The sequence below is a fragment of the Apis laboriosa genome, unplaced genomic scaffold (assembly GCF_014066325.1).
Source record: "Apis laboriosa isolate Shangri-la unplaced genomic scaffold, ASM1406632v1 scaffold63_cov154, whole genome shotgun sequence".
Taxonomy (NCBI): domain Eukaryota; kingdom Metazoa; phylum Arthropoda; class Insecta; order Hymenoptera; family Apidae; genus Apis; species Apis laboriosa.
The window spans coordinates 1,106,005-1,132,357 of NW_025223982.1; the positions used below are offsets into that span (position 1 = coordinate 1,106,005).

General features: G+C 39.0%; 1 protein-coding gene across 1 annotated transcript; it reads left to right on the plus strand.

Moving 5' to 3' along the window:
* LOC122718388 (protein stum) lies at positions 1-25,532 on the plus strand. The gene is made up of 9 exons (XM_043943387.1): positions 1-110; positions 6,226-6,287; positions 7,245-7,620; positions 8,030-9,851; positions 20,399-20,650; positions 21,216-21,432; positions 21,705-21,831; positions 21,953-22,147; positions 22,555-25,532. Exons 3-9 carry the CDS (start codon positions 7,263-7,265, stop codon positions 22,686-22,688), a joined length of 3,105 nt encoding a protein of 1,034 aa, XP_043799322.1. The 5' UTR covers positions 1-110; positions 6,226-6,287; positions 7,245-7,262; the 3' UTR covers positions 22,689-25,532.
* The last annotated feature ends 821 nt before the right edge of the window (positions 25,533-26,353 follow it).

Below are 26,353 nucleotides of genomic sequence, written 5' to 3' on the forward strand. Positions count from 1 at the left end.
CGACGCCGCGGCACGTCGATGCCGATTACCGACGCTTCCCCGAGCCTTGCACCCTCGTAAATGCACCCTCCTGCCAGGCGACTCCGCCTCGCTGTCCACCTGGTAGCCAGGTAAGCCAGCCAGGTTTCTCCTTCGCGATACTACAGGCCTGTGCTCCGCTCGCGTGACACGGTTGATGGTCTGATTTGAGAGGCCGGTTCGAGGATCGAGAGTCGGATCGAGTTGGGTGGAATCGTTTTTTTCGTCGAACAAGTGGAATGTTAGGGAGTTTGGAAACGTTGCCCGAGTTGTGGAGTGCGGACAAGAGGGAATGTTGTGAGGGGATCGAGGGAAGTGGGAGATGTTCGAAAGTGTTTGAAGGAGTTGGTCGAAGATGGAGGATGATCTCCTTGCGAGGATAATACTTGCGAGGTGATACTTTTTTTTTTTCTTTTTTTTGGACGATGATCGTTTTTGGAAGTTTCATCTCGGGAATCATCGTCGGAGGGAATGTTGTGAGGGGATCGGGAGGGAAGATGTTCGAAAGTGTTTGAAGGAGTCGATCGAAGATGGAGGATGATCTCCTTGCGTGGATAAGGAATGTGATACTTTTTTTTTCTTTTTTTTGGACGATGATGATTTTTGGAAGTTTCATTTCGAATTTGATGATCGGTCAGGACATTTTTTGAATGTAATTATTTTGAATAACCGTCAGTGTCGGTGGCGTTTTCGTCACCGAGCGTGATCGCTCTCGTGACTGGTGCACGAGGTCGTACTTGAAATTTCATGGGTCATATCTTTTTTGGTCTTGGCCGGATAATATCTACTACGGAATCGACGCGATTATTATAACGGCCACCTTGACTTACGTTGATCGTTTGGAATCGAGGTTCTTCATTCAAGGTGGTTGTTTGTTTCCTCATGGATATTTAGATGCGTCCTTCATTTGATTCTATCTCAATTTCAATTTCAATTCAGATTTTATAAGACACGAGTTACCGACGAGTTGATCCCTTCTTTTAAAAAAAGAAAAACTCACGCATCTCCCTCTTTGCGAATGGATTCGTATCAGATCGATAAAAGTCCGACTATTCCACTTAGTTAGTCAAAAGGAAAAATCTTGCGGAATTTCCTCCCTCCTTGACCGAACGACACGGTCTCTCTACTTTCCAACGATTATCTATTCAACGTTAGACACACCATCGAAGACTTTGCTACTATTCGTTGAATTGAAAATGTTACATAAGAATCATTTTGCTTCTGAATAGCGATCGATAAAATCCATCAAGATACAGGCACGATCTTAAGCACTCATATTTTTCCACGTTTTGGTGGTGAAACGTGCTTTTTGGCACCAAGGAAACGATGATCACTTTATTTAACATATTGCCTTTTGTCGTGTCCGCGACATTGTACGATTAATATGCATGTACACGCTTATATTTATACTTATGATCGATGACAATTGTCAAGGAACACAAGGAGACTAAGAATGGACTGGTGAAAGAGAGAGACCAGTTTGAATTAAAGCAACGACGCACGTGAGAAATTTCGAATCGAACGGAAACGAAACGTGTATATATATATATATAAAAACATGTGTTTCCGTTTCTAAATGTTTCCAAGGAAAAAAGAAAAGAAAGAAAAGAAAAATAGAATCAGAAATTAAAATAATACATGTGGGTACTGTAACTACGTCAACATTTTCGAATTAATTGGAATCGCGTCACGAAATAATAACATAGGGGCGACGAAAGATTTTATTCACTGTTTTATGGCACGGCGAAGTAATTATGAAACGACACATCAAAATGTAATTTCGTTTCGCGTGAAAATTTTTCGCGGTACTCCCCCGGCCGCAATTTCCATTGACTATCAATTACGCATACATTCGTGCTTGAAATTTAACCGCGAGATAAAAAACTTCCACTCTTTTTTTTTTTAACCCATTTTTTTTCGTTTTGCAGTCTATCAATGGAAAATTGCATGGCCCGTATCCTGCTTAAAATTCAACCTCGATTCGTTCATCTCTCTGAATCCGTAAACGTAACATCTACGTATTTTTCACCGTTCCACGTACTTTTTCTTTTTTTTTTTTTTTCAACGAGAACGAGTTATTAAATGAAAAATATACACGAAGAAGAGCATATTAACATACTGTTTATTCGACGAATTTTTTCTCATTTCCATTTCTATTTAAATTATTCATTCTTTTTTTTTTTTTTTTCTTCTTCTACCAGAAAAATTTTAAAGAGAAATATTCCAAAATTTCGTTATCTCTCTCTTTTCTTCTTTTTCTTTCTTTTAACATGCAATATTTTTTTTTAGGGGGAAAGAATCTTGCCGCAACGCGCAACGGACGCAACAACGATGCGTCCATGCAAACAATTGCACAGGGAGAACGAAACCTCGAAACCGCTGTCCGTACTCGCGTAGCAATTAATTCACCGGTCTTTGCTCGACTGCTCTGTGAAATAATCGGCTGTTACATGATCGTTACGCCGCTCGGAACTTCCTTGGCCGGCGGAATACACAGATACACAATGTACACGTTGTGCACAAGAGTACACACATGTTACGAAGGGGGGGAGGGGTCGTTGATCCCGACCCCCGAGAGTTGCAACCCGACCATTCCAACTATTCTCGTTAACGGTACGTTGATTTTGACCATTTTTCCCCCCCTCCCTCCCTTCCTATTTCCGTCGATAACGTATATCGTGGTCGATAAACGACACGTAGATCGCGATCTCGGCGCAAAAGAAGAAACGAGCTCGGCGGAAAAGAGGCTTAATTCTTAACGGATCGCGCAACGGACGCTTAATTAAAAATGATGTACGTCGCTTTGCCGCGCCGTTAAATCGTTATTTATAACGTCGATCGTGGGATATGTTTCGCCCGGGCCTCGTTAAACGAGCCTCATTAGGCCGCCGAGCGTTAAGTTGCCGCGAAATTGAGGCGAATCCGAGCGGAGAGGCGAGTCGAGGTCTGTTGCAGATTAGAATTGATTAATCGGTGACAAACTCGGTGGCTCGGTTTTGGTTCTTTTTTTTTTTTTTTTTTGCTTCTGGGGGGGCAGGGGCTTCGAGGGCTCGCGCAATTGAAAGATTAATCGCACTCGAAATCGACGAAGTTTGAAAGTTTGAAGAAAATGTTGAGTGTTTTGAAAGAAAACACAAAGTTGGGAATAATAATTGTTTATTCCGTTGTTCTTCGTTGGTGATCGTTAATTTTTATCATTTTCGATTATCTCTCTTTTCGTTTTCTTTAATTGTTTACGATTTAATAATTGGCGTAAATATTTTTGAACTATAGAGAATATATATATAGTTTAAACGATATCCAATTTCTGAAGCTTTCACCATATTTTCGATTGCAATTAGATAGAGTGCATACAAACGCAGCTGGAAAATGCAGTCGATCATGTCACGCGCCTCTGTATTCATATCTCACGTTGTAGTATAATTTTCGCGGTGTCAAGGCCATTAATGAATCTTCCTGAACGATTTTCAGAATTGTATTCGCGGTGTGGTATGCCACCAGTATTCGTAGAAATTATGACGTGATTGTATTATCAGACGCGGTTCAGTGATCAACAAATTTCTATCCAATCCGACGAGATGATAAATCTATTGGGAAATGAATCATTTGTAAAATCGTTCTTCTGAACAAATAATTTTTAAGCTTAATTTATAAAACGGTTCTTATAGATATTATTTTCTCAAATATGAAACAAATACGAACCGTTTCCCAGAGTTTTTACGTCCCAGTTCGAGCGTCTAGATCCTTTCAACGGATTCCCTATTAACAATTTAAGCAACTTAATTACCGGAAACTATCTCATCAACTGTTCCTCGAGCAGTCGGAGCCGTGCTTTATTTCGACACATTATTTCATTCAAGAACAATTCACTTCTTTCTTCTGACGTTTGTCTAACATTTGCATCGAATACGATTCCTTTCTTTTTTTTTTTTCTCAATTTTTTTTTCCCCTGTTTACGACATTCAAGATGAAAAAAAAAAAAAGAAAAAAGAAAAAATTGAAATTCCTTTCAAAAAGAAAAATTTTCACGTACTATCATTCGTTCGTCACTTTTTTTTTTCTTTCACATTGTTGAAATAGAAATTGAACGGAACGAATTCTGCTTATTCAACGTTCGAATAGACAACACGTGATTATCTTTTAATATCTTTCAAGAAACAAGAAGAAACTGAAATTTTCTTTCCACGAGAAAAAGGATGTGCTATAATCTCCACCATCTCTTCTCACATCGATGGACGTTGAAACAGAAACAGTTGGTTGGAGATAGCCCCTGTGATTCACGGGTGACGTATTTCTAGAAAGCGTGCACTAATTGTCGGGAAACGTTACACGTACGCGGGATACGGCAACTCTCAGATTCTCCTTCTCGTTGGCCTGCCCATTAATTTGAAACAGGCGGCCACTGTAAATCAACGAGTCTCGGGGTACGGAGCCATCACTGCGAATCATCACATTTCGGCCACGAGGTCGATTCCCGCTCGATTCTTCATGCCGTGCAGTGTGCTGTGATTCGAGGAATGTCATTGGACACGATGCAGATTCTTCGAGGACCACCAGCATGGAGCGCTTCGACGCGTTGCATCGGTTTCCTCTCCTCCGGATGGTTTCTGGATCGTCCATTCTTCTGTGATTATCGATTATTTTCAATAATTCTCTTTGTGAATGAGTTATTAATGATAATCCAGTAATCGTAATTGTGTAGAGTATCATAATGTGGAGTTGTGCCACGAGTCGATTTAAGAAAATTTTAAGAGGATTATTAAGGAAGGAAGTTTAGAGAAGATGTTATTTTGGACTTTTGAACGAGTTGAAAATGTGTGATAAAGAATTTCGTGTAAGGGATTGTATGGGATCGATGGTTGAATGAAAAAATGGTGAAGAAAGGGATTCGAACGTCTTACGATAAAACAATTTGAGTAAGTGAATTTTTAGTACGCACGTAAGATGTAAAAAAAGTCATTAGGTTTTTCTTTTTCCAGAGCCAGAGAATGTATAAGTTATTTGATCGATGCAATTATTCGTAAAAGAACGAATAAAAGAAACGTAACGGGAATGAAAGCGTACGAAAAGATTTATCATGATAAAACAACCGCGATGACCGCTTCTTACGATTCCATTTACGATCCATTTTTTAAATCATTTCATTTCACGATTATTTATTATATAAAAATTTAACACGTTCGAACTACAAAATCCCTCTTCCATGACGTGAATATCAACGAAAATTTCCATCAGAAAGAAGATTTTGTAAAAATTTTTTGATTCACTCGACTTCCAAGTAGAAATATAAAAAATGCATCGACGAAAAATTCGTTGACCTATATATAGAATAAATCTTGCAATAAAAAAATAAGAAGAGGAAAGAAATTGCTCGAAATCCACTTTCTCGACAAGAATCCTTCATCATCGCAACGATTCATCATCCGGTGCCGTCATCGATCTTCTTTTTCTCGTTCGACCATTAATGCGAAACACGGAAAAAGAACGGAGAGAACACGCACGCGCGCGCGAAAAAAAAAAAAGAAAGAAAGACTAGAATACAGGAAGGAATACGAAAAATGTAGTTCAAACAACGTTACGGTATAATTGTAATAAGCATTCGCGTATCCAACCATTCCCGCGTATGAGAGCGTGAATAAAATGCGTAGAGGTTTTATGTTCGTTCAATGAGGCTCGTTACAACTAGAGTGAGTAATTGCAATCGTTGATGGAATGATCATTGATCACGGATGTTGCACGAGCCAATCGTCAAACTCGAATCCGATCTTCGAGGGGATCTTCGAAGAAAGAAGGAAGAATGTAAAAAAACGTGATACAAGTTTTTTAAAACAACTGTTACAGTTTATTAGAAACGAACGGACGGGTAGAATATTTCAAAGAAGGCTGATTCCTCGAACTTCCGAGAGACGAGTTTTTTATTCTCGCGCAACCTCGTGGTGGAGAACGAGGAGGATGCGGGAGTGTTGATAACGTCGAATCCGAAAAAAAAAAAACGAGACCAATTCGATTATGACGAGGGCTCGATAAAAATAAAAAAAACGAGCTTTTATCGAGAGTTTTTTAATAGTCAGTGAGTTCTTTTAAGGGGCGAGCGAAATTATTTACAATATTTTGAATATTTTCCACGAGGATAGTTTTTGAAATAATTAGAGTGAAGATTTTATATTTTCGGACATATTTTTCAGCTGTGATTTTTCTGTGTTTCAGGTGAGAGCGACAACGGATTTTGGCGCCCTCCGCATTTTGGTCGTCTGCATGAAGGACTCGAGGTACTTTCCTTACTTAGTTGGATAACTAAGTTTAATTCCCCATTATTGCTCGAGTATCTGTTTAAGGAGGTTCTCGTTTCGAGCATTAGAAGTGTTATTATGTCAAGCAGCGGTTGTTAAAAGTGTCCCCAGTTGTTATTAACGTGCTCAGCGTCGCGTGGAACTTTTCTCGGAAAGAGATGTGTTTATCAAAGCAGAAGGGACTAGAAAGTTTCGGGTTGCGTCAGTTTGTCGACGATAGTGGTATCAAACGGCAAATATTATTACGAGGAGCTAGAATTATAAAGCGGAGAATGGAAACAACTTTGGTGTACGTTGGTCCGTTTTATTCGTGCGCTGAATCATATTCGAGCAATTCGTGTTTGCACAACGTTGACGTTTTAGAATTAAGAAAGATAAGGAATATACAGAAATTAGAGACTTGGTTCAATACAGTTACAATGTTGAAGAAACTTTAATCAAATTTTGTTTGAGAAGAAACTTGAATTCGTATTCCAATCAATTCAACAAACAGAACAATCTTCAACTATTTATAAATTTCTCTTATCGATGCATCTTGCTCTTTTTATAAATCTTCGTGATATCAACACGTTTTCAACTTGTTTCCTCGATACATACGAAAACCTTAAAGTCTAAACATAGCTATGCTTTCCTCCGAGCAAAAATATTCAAGCATACAGCCACGATGAAAGATAGATACACTTTTCCTTTTTACTTAACTTATTTAATAGCGAGTCTTTATAACTTGCAAGAAAGATATAAAAGCGGAGAAATTTACTTCGACAACTGCTTATAATAATAAAATATAATAATCGATAATTGTGATATCAAAAATGATCGAGATTGTGATGGAAAGATCAACTATGACAAGCTATGACGAATAAGTAACTTTACTTTTCAGAAATTTTTAACTTTCAATTTCACTTTTCCAACTCTGATTAGATTTTCGGGTTACAGCTTCGGGGCCTCGAAAGGATGAGGCGACTCGAGGACGGCCATGCTCAACGACCGCCTCCGTTCAGGGTGCTCGCGGCACCCGATTACCTGTCGCCCACCGCGATACCGCCACCCCCGCCGCGTGCACCCGAGCCCTACAAGATCGCGCCCTCCTCCACGTCTTCCTCGAGGGCCCACAGGCGGTCCAGCTTCGTGATCATCGCGGACTCGAGGCCTGGTTCGCCCGAGACGAGGACTCCATCGCCGACCTTGGCCACCGGTAGAGTCTCCCCTTTTCGAGGACGCGGCTTCAAGGGACCACCTCCTCGCTCCAGATCCAGGCCGCAGTCCCCTGAAATCGCGGACGGTCGTAGGAGGGGAAGAAACGAACGACGAGGTAAGATTTGTTGGTGCAGATTTTTCAAGAGGAGAAAGGAATTTTTCAAGCATATCTTTGCAATAGCCAAATAATTTATATACGAAGATATAATGTATGGACATTCGTGTTATTTATTACGCATTATTATTGTTTATTCACGATCGATAGGGATATACAGAGATTGTTGTCAACTTTCTCCTCGAAATGATGGGAAAACAATAGAAGAGGGAATAATTTATGTACATCTATGTAAAGTAAAATATTTTATTCCTTACGAATGTGTTGTATAAGATTGAAAATTCTTTAACGAATTTACAATTTGTGTATTAATCAATTTATCACACGAGAATTATTCTCGTCGCACGAAACATTTTCACCGATGAATCGCTATACGATAATCGTCACGTGTTGTTGTTACTCTCGCCAGTTTCAGTGTCGCAACAGAGCAGCCCAAGAAGAAGCCTGATCCCGCAACCGACTCGTCAGCGTTCGACGTCGCTAAGCAAATCGACGGAGCGGCTCTCCTCGCCGAAGTTGGGCCGGCGCGCGGATTCGCGGGGCCGTTTGACGGATTCCAGGAATCGTTTGAACGCCTCCGGAAACAGCAACAGCGTGGCGAGCCTGGCCTCCCGTCGACAAGCCACGAGGACGCCCAGCAAGCTCTCCCCGATCCAAGGGACCCCGACGAAACCGGAGAGGACCTCAACGCAGTTCGGGGCGAAACGGGATCGGGATCGATCCGGAGGGAAGGAATCCACGCCGGCCAGGCAACAGAAATTTGCCGTTTCTCCGTCGAGGAACAATGCGTGGAACGCGAAGAAACAGAGCCAAGAGAGGGTAGCCGTTTCGGGGAAAGCGGGGGGGAGCAAGGAACGAGTCACGTCTCCGTCGAAAATTCCGCTCAAGACCAATCGGGTCGGCACGAATTCCTTGAATCCGTCCAGGTTCATCACCATCTCTAATCAGCCCAAGAGCAGAAAGGCGGTCGATAAAGGGGGATCGAAGGGGGTTAGCGACGAACGCGTGAACGAGTCCGGTCAGGATGGTGGGGAAGGATGTGAAACGGGATGGAAAGAGTCTCGAGCGAGCGAGAAAAGTTCGAGCGTCGAGCGCTTGATCCCCGATCTGCATTTGATCGATCTGTTGAAACAGACTTCCACCGCTACAGGGACGTCGAGCGTGGTGAACACGACTGCTACCACGGCCGTCCAACCTCTTCACATCGACGCGAACGCGATTCTCCTCGATGGTAAAGACAGCTTGGAAAAGAAAAATGTAGCCGAAGAGAGGTCGAAGAGCCAGCAAAACAGCCTTTCCAACGACAACAAATCTTCCAGCTCGCCGAATGCTGTCGACGATTCCTCCGCTAAACAGATCCAAAGTTCACAACTCGTCGGTAGTGGGGAGGATCATCACCGTCAGACGAATTCTCAGATCTCGAGATCCAACAAGTCTAACGGTAATTACAATCGTACGAAGGGTGGTATGGAGAGTAGAAACGATTCTCCGATTCCCAATGACGTAGTCAACAATCACTCGAAGAGCAACGGTACGGGGCAATCGGCGAAGAGCGTGGGCAAGGGTAACGGCGCGGTGACGAGCAAAGCTGATTCGGCGACTCGACGCTCGAACAATAAGATCCAGATGAACAACGCGATCAACGATCCGAACGGGAAGAACTCGAGGCCTAACGACGCCAAGATCGAGGAATCTGTCACGTTTCAACCCGTATCGAACTCGGCCAAGGCGAACGAGGTCGAGTCGTCGAAAGATTCGACGAGAAATTCTTCGAGCACGGAGAGGGGAAGCACGGTGGTTTCCGTGAACAGTGGTTCGGTGAAGCAGGAGGAAGCGAGGACGATTTCGAGGTCGACGAATAATTCCGGAACGAGGGTCGTGGCGAACGCGGGCACGGTAATCGTGAAAAGTACTTCCGTATCCGACCGATCCACCATATCCTCGAAGGCGAACAACAACGCGTTGGTGAGCAACGACGCGAAAAAAGTGAAGAGCGGAACGGGGGCGAAGGTCGGGAACGAGGGAAGTGGTACGTCGTTGAAGTCGTCCGGGGGGGTGTCGATCGATTCGATCGAGAGCGTGCGATCCACGGACACCGGGGTGAGCGTGGACACGGTGAGGGGGGTGTCCTCGCCAAGGGAGAAAACGGGGATGCACGTGGTGAAACGGCCGCAGGAGATCGAGACGTTGAGCGGGAACGTGGTGCACCTGGAACAAAACGGCGAACCAGCGTGAGTACGATTTATATTTCATCCCTTCTCCTCCGCGATTTCTCTTCCTTGAAAAATTTCCGTGTCTTCGAATAGGTGGATCAAATTTCGTACGCGTCTTATCTTCGAAAGAGAAAAGTATATAGAGAATTTACGGATTTGTGTTACCTTTGAAAAAAGAAATTAGTTGGTTCGTGATATTCGTAATATCGATTGGCCGCGAGTGCTCGAGAACTCGATGCCACTCTCTTCACCGCAAAATTTCGATTTTCGACCGTAATTCCGTGATCTCACGGAATCGTATTTTATATCGGGACCGGGAGAGATATTAATCTGGAAAGATCCACGAGGTGGTCGGTGACTATTTATGCCGTCGGAAGTGACGATAAATCGTCGGTCGATCCGATGCGAATCCCGTATTAAAGGACACTTGGGTACTTGGGTGTACGTTGTGTACGTTGTTTGCGCGTGTTGGGCAAAGCAGAAAGTGCGGACGCGACGGATCGGAAAATCGAGTTATTAGTTCGAGGGTTGCCGCGACACGAAAGCCGAGCATCATTCTCAATTAAAACGAATCAACCGTTCCGTGATGAGAGCCGCGTAATAACGAGTAAAAAAGAATCGCTTCCGGTTCTCGAGAGTTACCTAAAATGCCTTCGTTCGTTCGTTCGTTCGTTCGTTTGTTGAATTTCATTTACCCTCGCGAGACCCATTTCTTTTCTCCACGACACGAAATTATTGCCCGAGAGCGAGAACGCTCATTATCAATTTCCATCCGTGCCCGTATAATGAACGATGAATGAACGAAGATTAATCCGTAAATATCATAGCGTTTATGAAGCGGCCCCGCTTCATTAAGACCGTGTAATCGCCAGTAAGAATCACGAAACGCTCTGGTTTATTACCGAGTTATTTATCGTTACTTCTTCCACTACGTGGTTACCCTTACAATCCGTCCCTGGATAATCGCATTTTACTAAGCAAGAATTAATTGTGCGCTATATAAATACCGAATGTAGGTTAGTGGTAAACGGTTGGAAGAAGGATCGAGTGTTTTTCCTTTGTTTGGTTAATTTTAATTTTTACTCTTGAATACAAATTAATTTTGAAACAATCCTAATTGGGATGGGTCTATCTATTCAATGATATTTAAATTTATCATTTTTTTTTTCTAATTCGTATACAATATTGATAATAATGTATTGTTAACCGTACGTAAAATTAATAGATTGTTTAATCGGGGAGAAATAATTTTTTATTTTTCAACGAATTTCCAAAAATAAAACGAAATTTGATCAAAGAAATGTAAGAAGGGATAAAAGAAAGAAAAGAAAAAGGATCGTGAGGGAAGTTAGAACGGTTGCTATTAAATTGTTTTACAACTTGTACTCGCCGGGGCGGGCATCATAGACAATGTGGGGGAAAACTTGGCCCATCGTAAGATCCACAGAGTTCCTTCACCCCGGCTAGTTATAAAGCACCACCCTTTCCAGTGGTCGATGCAACCAAGCTGGGTTTATCGATCCCGCGGAGATTTACATCGCCACGGCCTGGCTCAAGGGGATTATAAATCAGAATTTCGAATCGCCTCGTTATACGAACGTCGCTAATTAACTTGAATTGGTAGCTGAAGGAAGAATGAAGGAGAGAAGGAAAAAAAAAGAAAAGAGAATGTTGAAGACACGAGACCGTTAGACCGTGTCCATCATTCACGCCTCCGAACTGTAATTTTTTTTTTTTTTTTTAATTTTTTTTCTCTTTTGACAAACTGTATTTTTTTTCGTATTCCATATTTCGTTTTTTTTTTCATTGAAATTCGTTGAAAAATTGAATAGATGTAAGAAAAAATCGGAAATTTAAAAAATTGACCGCTTCGACGATACTTTTTTTTTTTTTTTTTTACATTTCAAAAGCTTTTTAAAAAGGAATAATTATATCATCCTTCTGAAGAGGGATTCGAAAATTCGAAATTTCATAGGTTTATTATATAGAGATTTTTTTTCGAGGCTCGAGTCAAACTGCAGTTAAAACGTGATAAAATTGTATACATAATTCGCAGTGGTAAGGAGTGTGCAGTGTTTTAAATCGATTTTACGATATATACGAGTGAACCATTTAAATCGTACGTTGCATTTCTATTTATAGAGCATTAAAAATTTATCAATAATGATAATGATAGATCGATAAAATTGTAATTGTAATACGTCCCCTATTGTGGTTAATTGAACTAATATTATAGTTAGCGTTATATTTTTCAAATCGTTTCGAAAACGATGATCGTGTGTCGCGTTATTTTGCTATATCGATAGAGGTGACTCGTTCTTAACTCGTAATTATAACGAGATTAAATTCTTTTTACGCGACAGAGACCCCACACGCAGACCCCATAATCGTACAGCGAGATTTTATTACAACCGGCCATGTTAAAAGTGACTCACAGGGAACCGCAATAGCGTGACGATGCTGCGTATAATCAGCGTACGAATACTGAAACGTCTTTACAAATATGACCGTACTCGAGGTAGGTAGGACTCTCTCATGAAAATGTTCCATCCAACGTGGAACGAATATTCATTGAATAATTCATCGCATCTCGTCCGCATCGTGTACTTTTATTCATTGAATATAATCTCTGAGAATTAAATTGGATTATTTTCAAATTACCACCCCATTGTGACGAGTTATTCATATATATATATTTAAGTTTTTCGTTCTTTCTCGATAAGAAGCAATTGAAAATTGCGTATACAATACGGAATTAACTTTTTTTTTTTTTTAATATCTCGGTAAATATAAAATGGGCACTTCGTATTTATGGAGACATTACGAATGCAGAAACAATTACCTCTCCGTATAATAGAAAGTTCTAGGTGAAATTTAGCGTGAAATATAGTTGGTAGTTTAATGGCGAGCTATTAGTTTTGAACGCGAAGACAATCCTTCCAACTATATTTAATCCTTCCCAATTTTAGTTTCAAACGAGCAAACGCCCACGCGAAACTAATTATTTCCACCTTAACGACAATTCTTAACCGTCCACCGAGCTTTAATCGCATTAAACCCAAGAGAATTTCCCACCATTTCACCTAAGCCAAGGAGAGCGCACAAGTAGCTCGATTCGATCCAAATCCAAATCGATCTCGGGTACCTTTTCATCTGGTTCGACGAGACCAGATCCAGCAAACAAGTACCTATCCGTATAGGTGCTCTGAAAATAATCTTTGCCAAACCCATGAGGCGCACAATATCGTCTTTGCCCGTGCAGCCATCAGCCCCGTGTGGTTCGAGCAAATATTATCACATCTATTATTAGTCGATCGTCGGTTGGCGAACGGGATTCCTCTAAAAACATGGTTACACGTGCACGCCATTTCCGGCCTGTTGAACGTAAACGTACGCTAGTCGCCGCGATCGATCCCTCTTTCGTTTTGTTGCATCGAATTCCGTCGGCCCACTGTTCCATCTTGAAACCTCCTCCTTGTTCTCCCCCTTGTTTGTTACGCCTTGTTTTAGAAAATGGAAATACCGCTCGCGCACTTGCTTTCACTTATTTTTCGAGGTGAAAAATATTTTTTTCGCCTTTGAAGCGCGAGCTCGTTATCTCGACGAGCGAGGTTTCTCCTTAAATCTTCGGAATCACTGAGATTCCAATGGTTCTCCCGAGAGGCAGGGCGATCTTCTTTGAGGAACTATAGATCTCTCCTCGAGATCATCCTCTTGTCAGACGTGAAATTCTCAGGCGAAAAATTCTTGGACCTTTTTGCTTGCGAGATACGCGCACGTACGATTGAAAAATAATAAAATGACGAGTAAATAAATTTTTTTATAAATAAATTTTCGTCTCGTTGTTGTTTCGATGAATTTAAGGAAGTTTGGAAAGTTGTTTTTCTTTTTTTTTTTAATTAAAGCCGAGCCACAGTTTACCGCAATAAACGAGCGGATGCAGTTGGACAGCTGCGCGTTATTAAGCCTACGTTCTAGATTTCTATTAAAATGCAAAGCAATGCATCGCGCATATTGCAGTTGATCAGTTGAGCGTGATTATTCTTGGTGAGCGAGAAAAGGGTTCACTTCGTTCGGAGGGGGAGGGGCAGAAAAGGAACGTAGATAATATGAAACGTGACCAATATTTCACGCTCGACATTTCGAATGTTTCACAAAGGTAAGGATCGATATTTCAGAATCTGGAACCGAGATCCTCGTAAATAATACATATGCGATTCCGAATAACGCGGTCATCTTTTTCACGCGTCGATATATATTTATAATCTCTTTTCAGATGTAAACGATTCTCTTCCCTCCCGAGAGAAGTATTAATAATGTATGTATGTTTCGTTTTTTTGAAAAAGAAAATATATCGCGACTCTCCCGATATAAAGCATGCAAATATTCCCTGTAAATCAATCACAGAATCTCGAAACGTTTTCTGGTATAAAAGCAATTGTACCGCGATTTACTTAACTACGAGTTACAGCGACGATAACACACGTGCACCTCTAGCGTTCATTTAATAAACCCCAAATAATTTCCGTCCTCCAGCCACCATTTTCCAACCTCTATTTTTATTTCATTCGACACGCTTCACTTTATACGATGAATTTCGAAAAATTTATACGTTATACTTTACGTTTCACGTACAAAAATGAATAAGATTGTTTAAGAATTTTTCTTTAAAAAAATAACAAAAAAAGAATTGTTCTTATAATTGCTTTAGTTACTATTTATAATAATTATACATACGAATACATTCGATTCCGTATCGCGACATTCGAGACACCGTAACCCAAAATAAATCAAACGAGTCAACGATCAAGGAAAATAAACAAATCAATGTACGAATTTCGATCGAGCGTCATTCGTTCGACGAATGGCGGCGAGTTAACATCCTACGTAACGCCTTGTTGAATAATTCTCTGCTTGGGGGTGTATTTGGGACTGATACAACCGAAAATGGACATAACGTGGCCACGTGGATTGACCGACGGGCCGTGAGGATCGCGTGCGGCCAAGGTCGAGCCACGACCACCCCTGTGTATTTCACCGCCACCCTCTTTCGACTTCCATTTCTTCTTCGTGCGCACCGGTTCTTCCATCCGGACATTTCTCGGCCGACGCGCATCGCGTCGTGATTTTTATTCGGATTCGTGTTAAATAGGGAAGCTGAAGGGGAAGTTCGCGTGACATCGCGGGCGCCTTTAGGAACTAGCTTCTTCTTCTTCTTCTTCTTCTTCTTTTTCTTCTTTTTCTTCTTCTTCTTCTTCGAGTTTGCCCTAGTTTTTTCTTTTTTTTTTTTTTCGCGCGACATTGACGTCAATCTGTTGGACGTTTATGATACCGTTTAACTTCATATTTCTTCACGCTCTTAATTGATTTTAATAACGGTATTTTTTTTGTCGTTGTTACGAATAATGGCAGGGTACGGTATAATGTAACAAGGATTGCGAGCGAGGTGTTGGAGAATCGGGAATGTTATTATACGACGAATTGTATTATTCGTAGGATTGAATAGGGGATTCGTATCTTCTTCGTGAATCGACTTTATTCGATTTGCAGCTCCTGTTATGAGCAGTAGTTGAGTTGGAAGTTGTGTTTGCGAAGTGGCATTTATGGGTCAATTAAATGGTGTATTCTCGAGGAATTAGTGTAAAGACTCGGGGGTAATTAGAGACGGTCTATGGTTTAAATTAACAATGGTTTCAACGGGAGGGAGAGAAAGGTTATTCACTGATCCGAGTTACGATTCTAGGTCGTAATTGAAGCTGGCACGAAGTTTAATAATTATCAGGCAAAGGGTTATAATTAGCAAGGATTAAACATTAGTTTTATATTTTTGAATTAATCACGGTCTTCTTTGTCGAAGCTGATCCCTCTTTTCTCGTACGTTCGAGTTAATTGCTCGTCGTAAACGTGGAGAAAAAAAAAAAAAAGAAAAGAAAAAAGAAGAAGGCAACGTATAATTTTTTACAGTCACTTAGACTTTCGAGATTTCTAAATTTATGTCGAGCAAACATATTAATGATGATCATTTCGAAACAAAGGTATGCACCGATATAATTGTATCGATAAGAACGTCACGGTATCCAGGTACGTATACACGGTATACAAGTTGGCGTGAATTTATTGCGACACAAGAATATATTAGTAATTATCAGAAATCAGCCGTATACCACTTTGACACACACATGCACGCACGTACACGTAAATATACGCTATTGCTTAATTCGTTTCCTTTTACTTCCCTTTGCGAGCACAATTCCCAGAAATCACGTAATTTCACGAATTCCCGCGATCACGCGCAGTTTGCCCTAATTTTTTTCACAACAGTATTATTCGGTATTCGATCATCGAGACGCGATTTCTTTTTCTTAGAGAGAAGATCCGATTTCGAAAAGTGAAAAAAAAAAAAAAAAAAAAAAAAAAGAATCGAGAGTTCGACACGTGTGATGGCAAAATTATCGATTATTTATTCGAATTTGCAACGCGATTAGGTTTCAACCCCCTTGTTTATGTTAATATAACCCGTGTCGGTCACGTAACATAAAATTAACTATGGTACGTGTAAACTTGGCCGTTTTCTTTTTTTTTTTTTTTATAGCGTACGACTTTTATTACTGTTGTAATTAAAACGTGTAGGCCAATTTTTTCTACTTAAAAAAAAAAAAAAGAAAAAACACGAGAAAAGCTCCCTTTTTAAGGAATTCGATCTTTGCTCCAGATTCATTCAAGGAAGGAAATTAGTTGTGTAATCGAGATATGTTATCTCATCGGTTCTTGCTCTAAAAACACGCAAAAGACGATATTGAAAAAAACGATATATCGAGACTGATTCGTTTGGTGATATCACGGTGATTATCCCTAATTTCTTCTCTATTCAATTTCGATCCTGCGTGTAATTCCTTGAAATTAATTTCGCTCGCATTATCGTAACCTAACTAATTACGTATAATAATTTAATTACATATAATTAACAAGAAGAAAGTGCGCCTATTGTCTTTTGCGAATTTTTTAGAAACTCCAGATGCCTAGAATTATAATTGTAACTTATTATACCTGTAATTTGATTAAGTATTTTTTTTTTAAAAAAGTTATAATTATAAATTAGGATATTAAAGCTTTTTAGCTCTGTCATCTAGAGATGGAATAGCTGTAATAATAATCACATTTTTTAAAAATAAATTTTCGAAATTGAATCGAGCTATTCGATCCAGATTGGTTCATTAAACAATTTGAATTTATCCAATCATGAGTAATTGGAATGTTTATTATGATCGTTCAAGTAGTCGAGGATGATTAACTGGGGCAAAGCGATCGTGGATCGCTCGTTTTGTTTAGCGCCACCGACAATTCTCTAATTGCGAGCAAGTGAAAGTAATAACAAGGTAATCGCGTTGCTGAAAGTTCCTCCTCTCGGAGGGTTAATGACGCCTGCACACTGTAAACTTTTAACTGCACGATTTTGGCGGCGCTCTGTGTCGTAATCGCCCCCCGAGAATCGCCGCGCTGCCAACTTTTAATAGTTTTGTTGAACGCGTTGCACGATTGACATCCATTTTGCACGCGTTCCATTCTGCAAATAAAAATAGCTAAAATTTCGATGGATAGCTTTTTGTCAATAGGTGTATTCAATAGTGATGTGCGTGAAGAATAAATATATTTTTTTAATAGTAAATAGATAACAGATAATAAAAAAATGGGGGGGTGGGGGAGGATATCATATTTCTCGTATAACAGAATTAGAGATTCAGATAGCTTCCGAAATCTTTTTAAATATAATACGTTGCAAATACGTATTTTCTCTCCATCGTATCTTTTTTAGTCTCGAATCTCTTCATCTAAACCACCCGTAATTTTACGATAACGTAAAGTGTACAAAATGAATGAAGCTCAAATTAACTTCCCCCGGCAGAACTTTTATATCGGTAGACCAATTTCAAAGATAATTTACATTTTCTCCACTCGAAAGGTAGTTCTCCAGTCGAAAAGGTTTTGGTTCAACTCGTTCATTCCACGTAACTTTTTCTTTCGTTATGTACGAAAATTTCTCCTCTTTTATTTATCCAATAATTTAACAGCTTTGTTTTATTTAACAGCTTATAGGGCCACGTGACTGTACGCAATACATCAATACCACTTGCAAGACACCATTATGCTACGTTTCGCATAATTCTCCGCACCGCATAATGATACGTTTCTTTATATCACTTATCCCACAAAATGTTATTATCAGCTAGAGTTTTACGACAGCATAAAATTTTCTCCAAGTATCGATTATTAATCGCAAAATAAGGAAATTTCGTCATTAAATTATAAAAAGAGCGCGTTCAAGTGTTCAAAGATTGTTGTAATCTAATTGTCGAGTCGATTATCGAAATATTTTTCTTTTTTTTTTTGGAAGTTATAATAATATTCCGGGAAAAAAATACGTGGCCTTATAATCTTAAATGGACATGCTAAAGGAGAAAGTTGGCGTCCAATTCTTCAGGGTCTCGCGAGCGAACGCCGCTCGCACGCGCATTTGGCAAGACTAGTCTCACGAATCAAAATGACCGCAATTAAAGAAGTGTTCGTGCCATTGAAATATCGTTATGGATCTATATTTTCTGTTTCCAGTCAGCTGTTCAGAAATCACGTAACATAGATATTATTATACTTCATGATATTATTATACGTCATGTGTTTTTTAATTAAACGCCTCTTCCCTAAAGGAAATTAAAACATATTTTAATTACAATTAATTACTCCCAGATAAAAATTTTTCTCTTATCTCTGCTAAAAACTTAATCCTGAAACTACATTTTCGCAAAATCAAAAATCATAAAAAGAAATAACTTTCCAAAAAAAAAAATCATCAAAATGCATCGAGCTGTTCATAATAACGTAATAACAAAAAAAAAATAAATAAATATATAAAACAACAAGGCAAACCAAACCGGAAAAAGAAAGGAAGAAAGAAAGAAAAAAATACTCGAGTCACGAGAACGTCGAGCGAATAAGAGAAAGAAAAAAATCCTGGAAAGAAGGGGAGGGGGAGGGGGTGGAAATCGACTCGTAGGCGCCTTGAAAAAAACGCCGATGTTAAGGTAAAGAACTTCACCGTGTCCCGGTACTATCGATTTCGCGGTCAACCGAAGGAAGTCTCTGGTCCCTGGTGTACGTGTAAGTAAGTAAGTAAGTAAGTAAGTAAGTAAGTAAGTAAGTAATGCAGTGTCGGCCTAAGGAGAAAATCTTTGCGTGACCGACCCGCTGGCCGGCACGGTTCAGTCCACCCTCTTCGCTTCGCCGCCCTTCGACCTGCCGAGGCACGGCCAACCCCCGAGGACTGCGGCACCTGCAATCTTCGTGCGACACAGAGCAGCGATGCTCTGTTCGCCAGCCGGACAACACAGCCCTCTCCACCATCTCTCTACGCGCTTCTATCCCATTCGAAATCGATCCATGGGATTCATCCTCGGTTATCTTTGCCTCCGCTCGCCGTGAACCGCGCGGTATTTCCGCTCGGCCATCGATCACGAGAACCCCACCGTTGTTCATCTTGCATAATACAACTACGGAATTAGGTAAGACTCTCTCTTTTCGCCGTACGTTCAACCGTTTTGTGGGATGGAAGATGATAATCGAACGAGTGGAATGGAAAGGGTAGTGGAGAAAGGATCACGTATGGCAAACACGTGGGAATTTTGTGCACGTTGCTCGTTCGCCGATCGATACGAATCTTACGCGTGATATCTTGGATTTGTGGAACCGGTTGTGAAGAACCAAGAAGTTGAGAATAGTGGAAATCGATTTGGTTTTAATTGATATGCGATTGTTGGATCGAGGAAGGATATAGATAATATAGAGACAGACGATTAATTATTGATTTCTGTCTGTTTGGAGGAACGAGGTTTGATGAAACGATAGGCTTTAATAGGCGCTCGATACTCTCTGGATACTTCAATTAATAGTGCGATTTTATATTGTTTTTATTATTCTTCAAGATTTAAAGATCGATAAAGGAAAAAAGATATTCACGATTGAAGTGAATTCTTAAACAAGATATATATTTATTATTTTATGTTTCGCCCAGTGAAGCCTACGTGTCCGACTAGCGCGATGCATATTCACTGGGAAACATTCAACGTCACGATCACGATACAATTAAACATAACAATTTTCTACATCGTTAAAAAAAAATAGAAATAATTTTCTTCTTGCTGATACAATGTGATACACAATAGTAATTACGAGAAACATTAGCTAGCCAAATATTGATCAATTACTCGAGGTCCAATTTAAGAAAATTCTAATTCTAAGATTAAACAAACCCCGATCCCCCTGATTTACCGATCCTCTCGAGAATCGAGTTCACCTCGACCTAAATTTAATACACTTGAAAAATTCAATGGCTGCCAATTCGAAGGCAAGTATCCTTTCGTTCCTTTCCTCCCTGTCGTTTCAGCGTCATCGACGCCCTTCGTTCCTTTTCTTAATCGACGCCGAGAGCTCCTTTATCGCGGCGAATCGATCGTGCAAGCATTTTTAATAATGCTAACAGCCAGTAACAGGGTGCGGTCGTCCTTCGATTACAGGGTGCTGGGCGCCGCGAACGGCATCGGTGAAGGTATACCCGAGAGGCTTCTTACGCGTTGGAGAAGATCCTTGAGTCGTTGCTGCGAGTGTTGCCCGAGCATGAGGTGTCTGGCGTGTCGTACGGACTCGAAGGGCCTCACCTGGCCCGGAAACCATGCCAGGATCATGAGGATCGTGAACAGGAACGAGCAACTCTCCGCCAGAGAGAACGTTCCTGCTGGCTGTTGGTCTAAATTCAAGAACAGATGCAGGTACTGTAGAAAATGGATGAAAATTATTTGGAATTTGAACCATTATTGAAATTTTTAATCTTTCAAAGAGAGAAAATGAAAAAAAGATACAGGATTAGAGGATTTGTTTCGAATCGAGACGAATAGTGATTTGTATAATGTGATTTCTAGAATTTTTTATTATCTTCAATCAATAAGTATATATATAAATCGAGTAATTTATTTCGTTGGAAAGTATGATGAGTAGTTTTTAAATGTAGCATGCAGCAGATTATTACGATTACGAGGTTAAATTAATATTGTATCTCTAAAAAATTCGTCCAATTGTGTGACGCGCTTAATGACTCGCGTCACGATTAGATATTTCATTATTAAATTATTAATATTCGTACTTTCTAACAATCTTATCAAGAAGATTGATCTTGTCTAAATTTATTCGGATTTACTCAAAACGTTACCACGAATCCGTAGTAAAATTTCTACGCACATAGAAAGTAGAAAGTACTTCGTAATTGAAAGTTAAATTAAAAATATAATATCTCCAAAAATTATCATAACTCATAAATCATTCTTCTTTTATCATCAGATGCAAACGACTGAGGGAGATGAAATGTTGCTCAAGAAGATCGAGAGTCGCGCCTGCCGAGGCAACTGTCTGCTGCCCGCCGGAGAGAAGATTCGGCGCCATTTGCCGGCGTCTGTTCGACAATTGCAAATGCAAGCGGAACGCAGAGGCAGAGCGCGCAAGAAGCATACGTGCCAAGCACAGTCTTACCAGTGTAGCGCCACCTCCTCTATCAGAGGTAAAATCTAAATTACGATCAAAGAGAAAAAAAGAGAACAAACGAAAAGTTTATTATATCAATTAAGATCCAATGATAGATGGTGATCGATATCGATCTTAGAGGCGACTGCAATTTCTGCAGTTCTATTTCCAACGTGGAATTACACGTTATTAGAAATGTGAAATCACTGGTGTAATCTCAACAACCGTTATTGCGTTGGATCTTTATATTTTAGAGATATAAAAATTACACTGGCTCTGCTAATAATATATTATTTTTTTAAATGACAGGAACCGAAAGCTAAGATACCGGATGTCCTGGTAGAGCACAACTCCTTAATGCGTGGCGCTATTCCTTGTCTACCAGTTCCTCTTGCTTGGTTTTGTCTCGTTTGGAACGTATTACTGCCTGGCTCTGGTAAATGATATTCTCCTCGTTGATGATAAAAAAAAAGAAGAAGAAGAAGAAGAAGAAAAATTGTTAAATCGTTATCGAAAAATTTAGACGGAAAAAAAATGGATGAAATTTCTTTTTCCAGGTACGGTATGGAGCGGTTTATTTAACCTGTGCACCGGCCAACCAAGATTCTCAGCGGTGGCTGGACTGAAATCGAGACTGGGCGCGTTCGTGGTGAACCTGGTGGTCGGGGTGGGTCAATTATTCACCGTTTTATTCTGCCTGGTTGGGTGGGGCTGGAGCATCTGGTGGGGCGTCACTTTGGTCCGTTTAGCGAGTAAGTAATATTAACCATCGATCCAAAATCAACTGTTCAACCGGTATGATATGCCGGAGGTTTTCGTGCTCTTTTAACGAGCCATAATTCAAGCTGGAGGGAAGGGAGAAAAAAATGTGTTATCCGCGTTAAAAATGGATTTAACCTCATTCCTTCCCAGAAAGAACAATCACTTACCGAGATAAGAGAAAACTGAAGTTCTGCAATTTAAAAAACATTGACTCAATCGTCGAGGAGTGTTATTTTCTTTCTTTACGATTCCAATTTTTTTTTTTTTTTTTCGATAATGAAAAGTACATATATTCGAAGAATATATCGTTAATTGAAGGTAAATTTTTCTTCCCTTAATGGAAAATAGCATCGAATGATAATAATCAAAGAACTGACAAGAATGTTTTTTTATTTAGGGAAGTACAAGAGGTTCAAGGCCTCTGAGGCGGCCAGCAACGATCCGGAAACGGGGGCGAGGGATGAAGAACCGGCGGCCCTACCCCCAGGTGTACCGAGTCAAGCCTTGAGAGGGATGGAACGGGTTCGATAATAATCAAAATAACGAACACGATTCCTCGATTCTTGCCAGAAATGATTTTTATATCGTTCGTCTTAGCGATTTTTCACTACGTGCCTTCTCGAAAGCTGCGAACAGAAAATGGAAACTCTTCGCTTGTTGGATTCGTATGCTAAAAAAGATCCGTTGAAAAAGAAAAAAAAAACAAAGTAGTTTTTTTCTCCTCGATCCGTACGATATTTTCTATGAAATTATAAAGGACCTCGTTCTGTTTTTTCACAATTTATAAATAAAATTCGAGGAACTTTTATTGTCGAAAAATAACTTCGTTCTCGAAAGGAGAATATTGGAAAAGAAGAAGAAGAAAAAGAAGAAAAGAAGAGGAAAAAAAAAATAGAAAAGAAATATAAAACGATGTTATTATGATTCGCGATCGAGGAACGAAACGAAGTTTTCGGAAATTAATCGCTTTCAATGAAAGCATACCTATGTGTGGCGTTCTTTCAAAATGTACTCGTTGCGTCGAACGAAAATTATTTTCTTTTTTTTTTTTTTTTATTCTCGTTCATCCTTTATTTCGTACTCACAAATATGATATGGCTTTTTAGTTTTTTTATATTTTTTATTTATTTATTGCTCTTTTTTTTTTTTATTTTAGTTCGAAATGAGAACGGCGGAAAATCAAAGAAGAAAGACAAAACGTGTGACCTTTTTTCTTTTTCCTTTTTTTCTTTCTCTCTCTCTCTCACTCTTTCTCTCTCTCTCTCTTTCTCTCTCCCTCTCTCACTCCCTCGTTCGAAGGTATTTTTTTTTTTCTTTTCTTTTCAACGTCGATGGAATAAATACGTTTTGAAAAAACGCACTTTATATTTTTACAAGCGCAAAAAACATATTATATGTATACATACATTCATATATTCAACTATCCGACTTATTCAACTTACAACTAAAAATCCTTGTAAATATGAAAATATATTACTTACATCGGTTTTTAATCTAATCGCTGCTTCTGGAATTGTTCCCTCCTTTATATCTCCTAATCGCAGTGTGGGGAGGATTCTATGGTATTTTTTATCATTTTTATTATTTCTTTTATCTAAAGATCAATAGCTTATGATATCAGTCATTGTCGCAATGAATTTTCGATGTTTTTAGTGGTATACAAGCTTCCGATATATTCCATCGTCTGAAACTTTATTTAATTATGAAACAAGGTTAGTGAAAAATTAATGAAAAGGGAATGTAATGGACCCTAAATTTTTGTAAAACGGTAACTTCTCTGTGTTTTGTCTGGAAAGATCGCGTAATGTGTCACGTGTTACGATCAAGTCCTGTGTTGTACAATTTTCTTGCGATCAGAAATTTTCGTGCGATCGATATATCAAACAGGGATGAAATTTATCTCGGTAATTTCAATTCCATGGTGTCTCTATATTTAAAATTTCCAAATATCAAAACGCCTTATCTTTTTTTTCTTTTTTTTTCAGGGATTCTTCCGTTTATATTTAAATTCAATAAGATATATTATCATATCCGCGCGCGTAAGGACGATTTTCTCGTCGCAACACCACGGAATCGGCCTTTTCCCTCAAATATCAAATAAATTTCCGATAGATAGACCGTGCCCTCAGTCACTGCATGCGACGATAAAAATGAAACACATCGAAGGAAGTATATTTTGGTCGATTTCGATATTTTGGTTTTCGTGCACCAAAAGGAAACAAGACACAAGACACGGTCGAAAAAACGGTTAAAAACGTGCGCATGCTTGCGGCCAGAAGAAGATCTAGCGAATAACTACAAATAAAAGCTCTCGCGAATCGATTGCATGCTCAAGCAGCTCTATTTCAAGCAACCCCTTATCAAGATCCCAGATTATTTTCGCTTTATCGAAGGGCTCAGCTTGACCAGACTAAATTCTTACAATGTTTCGTCACGAGAACACGCCTCGATCCTCTCTCACTCTTGAAAAATATTCGTCACGTTGAGAAGTTTCTGATGATCGTATCGAATGATCCAATAGTGGATCTTGCCGTGGAACTCGATTTAAACAGAGATAAAAAAGACGAATACGTGTCGCGAGATTTTGATAACTGACATTGACTGAAATAATAAACCGTTTGATAACGATGCAAATTTTTTAACATTGAAAACAAAAAATTCCGTGTACAAGTGTAACTATTACATAAGTGATATTCGTGGAAAAAAAATACGATAAAGAGTTTTCCTTTCTTTTCTTTCTTCATAAAATAAACAAGTTCGTAATTTGCTTTGTGCAACGTACGCGGACGTCACACGCGATCGTATGGAAATACGGTGCAATTTATTAGGGCATTTTAGGCAATAAAATGGTCAGATTTTCACGGAAGAATCGCACGAGACATCTTATCGCGGCGTTGTATTTCGCGAGGCTTGAAAATACAACGTTGTTCCCGCGATTTGCACCCCTTTATGCTCGCCTTAGAGGAAATCGTTAAATCGAAAAAGAGAACGGTCGGAGTTATGTGAGGCGCGTCGGATGTATTTCTTTGTCTGCAAACTGGTGGTGATTTTGTGACAAAGATGGCGTAGTTCAGTGTCTTAGAAGTTCTCATAAATAGAACGAAAATGAAAAGGAATTGTTTTGGAATTAGTTCGATTCGAAAAATTATTTGATTTCTCGTCATTTTTCAGATTGACGTGGAATATCGGTTTTATCCCTTGTTATTTTTATCGGGAATTGTTGAAAATTAAATATGATACAAAAGGATAAAACGAAAAATGGCATTCGATAAAAAAACGGATGAAACGAATATTTGTAATTATCGACGTTCGTTCGATTGATTACGGATGAAGGAATAAATCAGGGAAGTATAAACATGCAATTATTCATAGAAAATAAAATTGGCACGTAAAATATATCGATTGGCAAACATTGGAATGAAATTTTCTAAAAATATTGGTGGAATTGTATCGCGATAAAATTAATTAAAAAGAAACTTTAAGATTATTTAAGGTTTTTTAAGCTTTCAAAATTAATATATCCATTTTAATAAATGAAATCGTGGAAATGAAAGAACATATAGAAAATATTCGAGATTAAAACGTGTTTTTAAATCTAATGAATAAAATAAAAAATTCTTTTTAAATTTAAATTATTTAAATTTAATAAACAATGAATAATTAATCGTTTTGAAAATAATTTCTAATGAATCTTGTTTTAATTATATATTTTTTTTTTATCAGAAATTTACATTTTAAACAAAATACTTTTAAGTTATTTCCATCTATTAAATAAAATTATAATGGAAAAGAGTAAAAGAAAATAATTATTTATCGAGTATAAATCTCGACACAAAGGCAGGTTGCTTTAAAAACAATTCCATTCAATTCTATTCATCCATAAAAAGGACAATAAAAAATAGAGAGAGAAAAAATAAAAGAAAGAAAAAGTGGAACAAACAAGGGTTAAAAAAAAGTAAATGTAGACCAACCGTGATTGTGAACCGTGGAGTGACAGTGGTTGACACACGGTATTATTCGTAACTTGCGGCAGGAAAACAATAAATGTATCTTTTTTTGAGTAAAGGTAAATATGCATATAATATATATATTATGTATATAATATATAATATATATTTATATATACATATGCATATTATATGCATGGTATATGGTGTGGGTGTCAATGAATCGAGTCGTTGACGCTGAATATATTG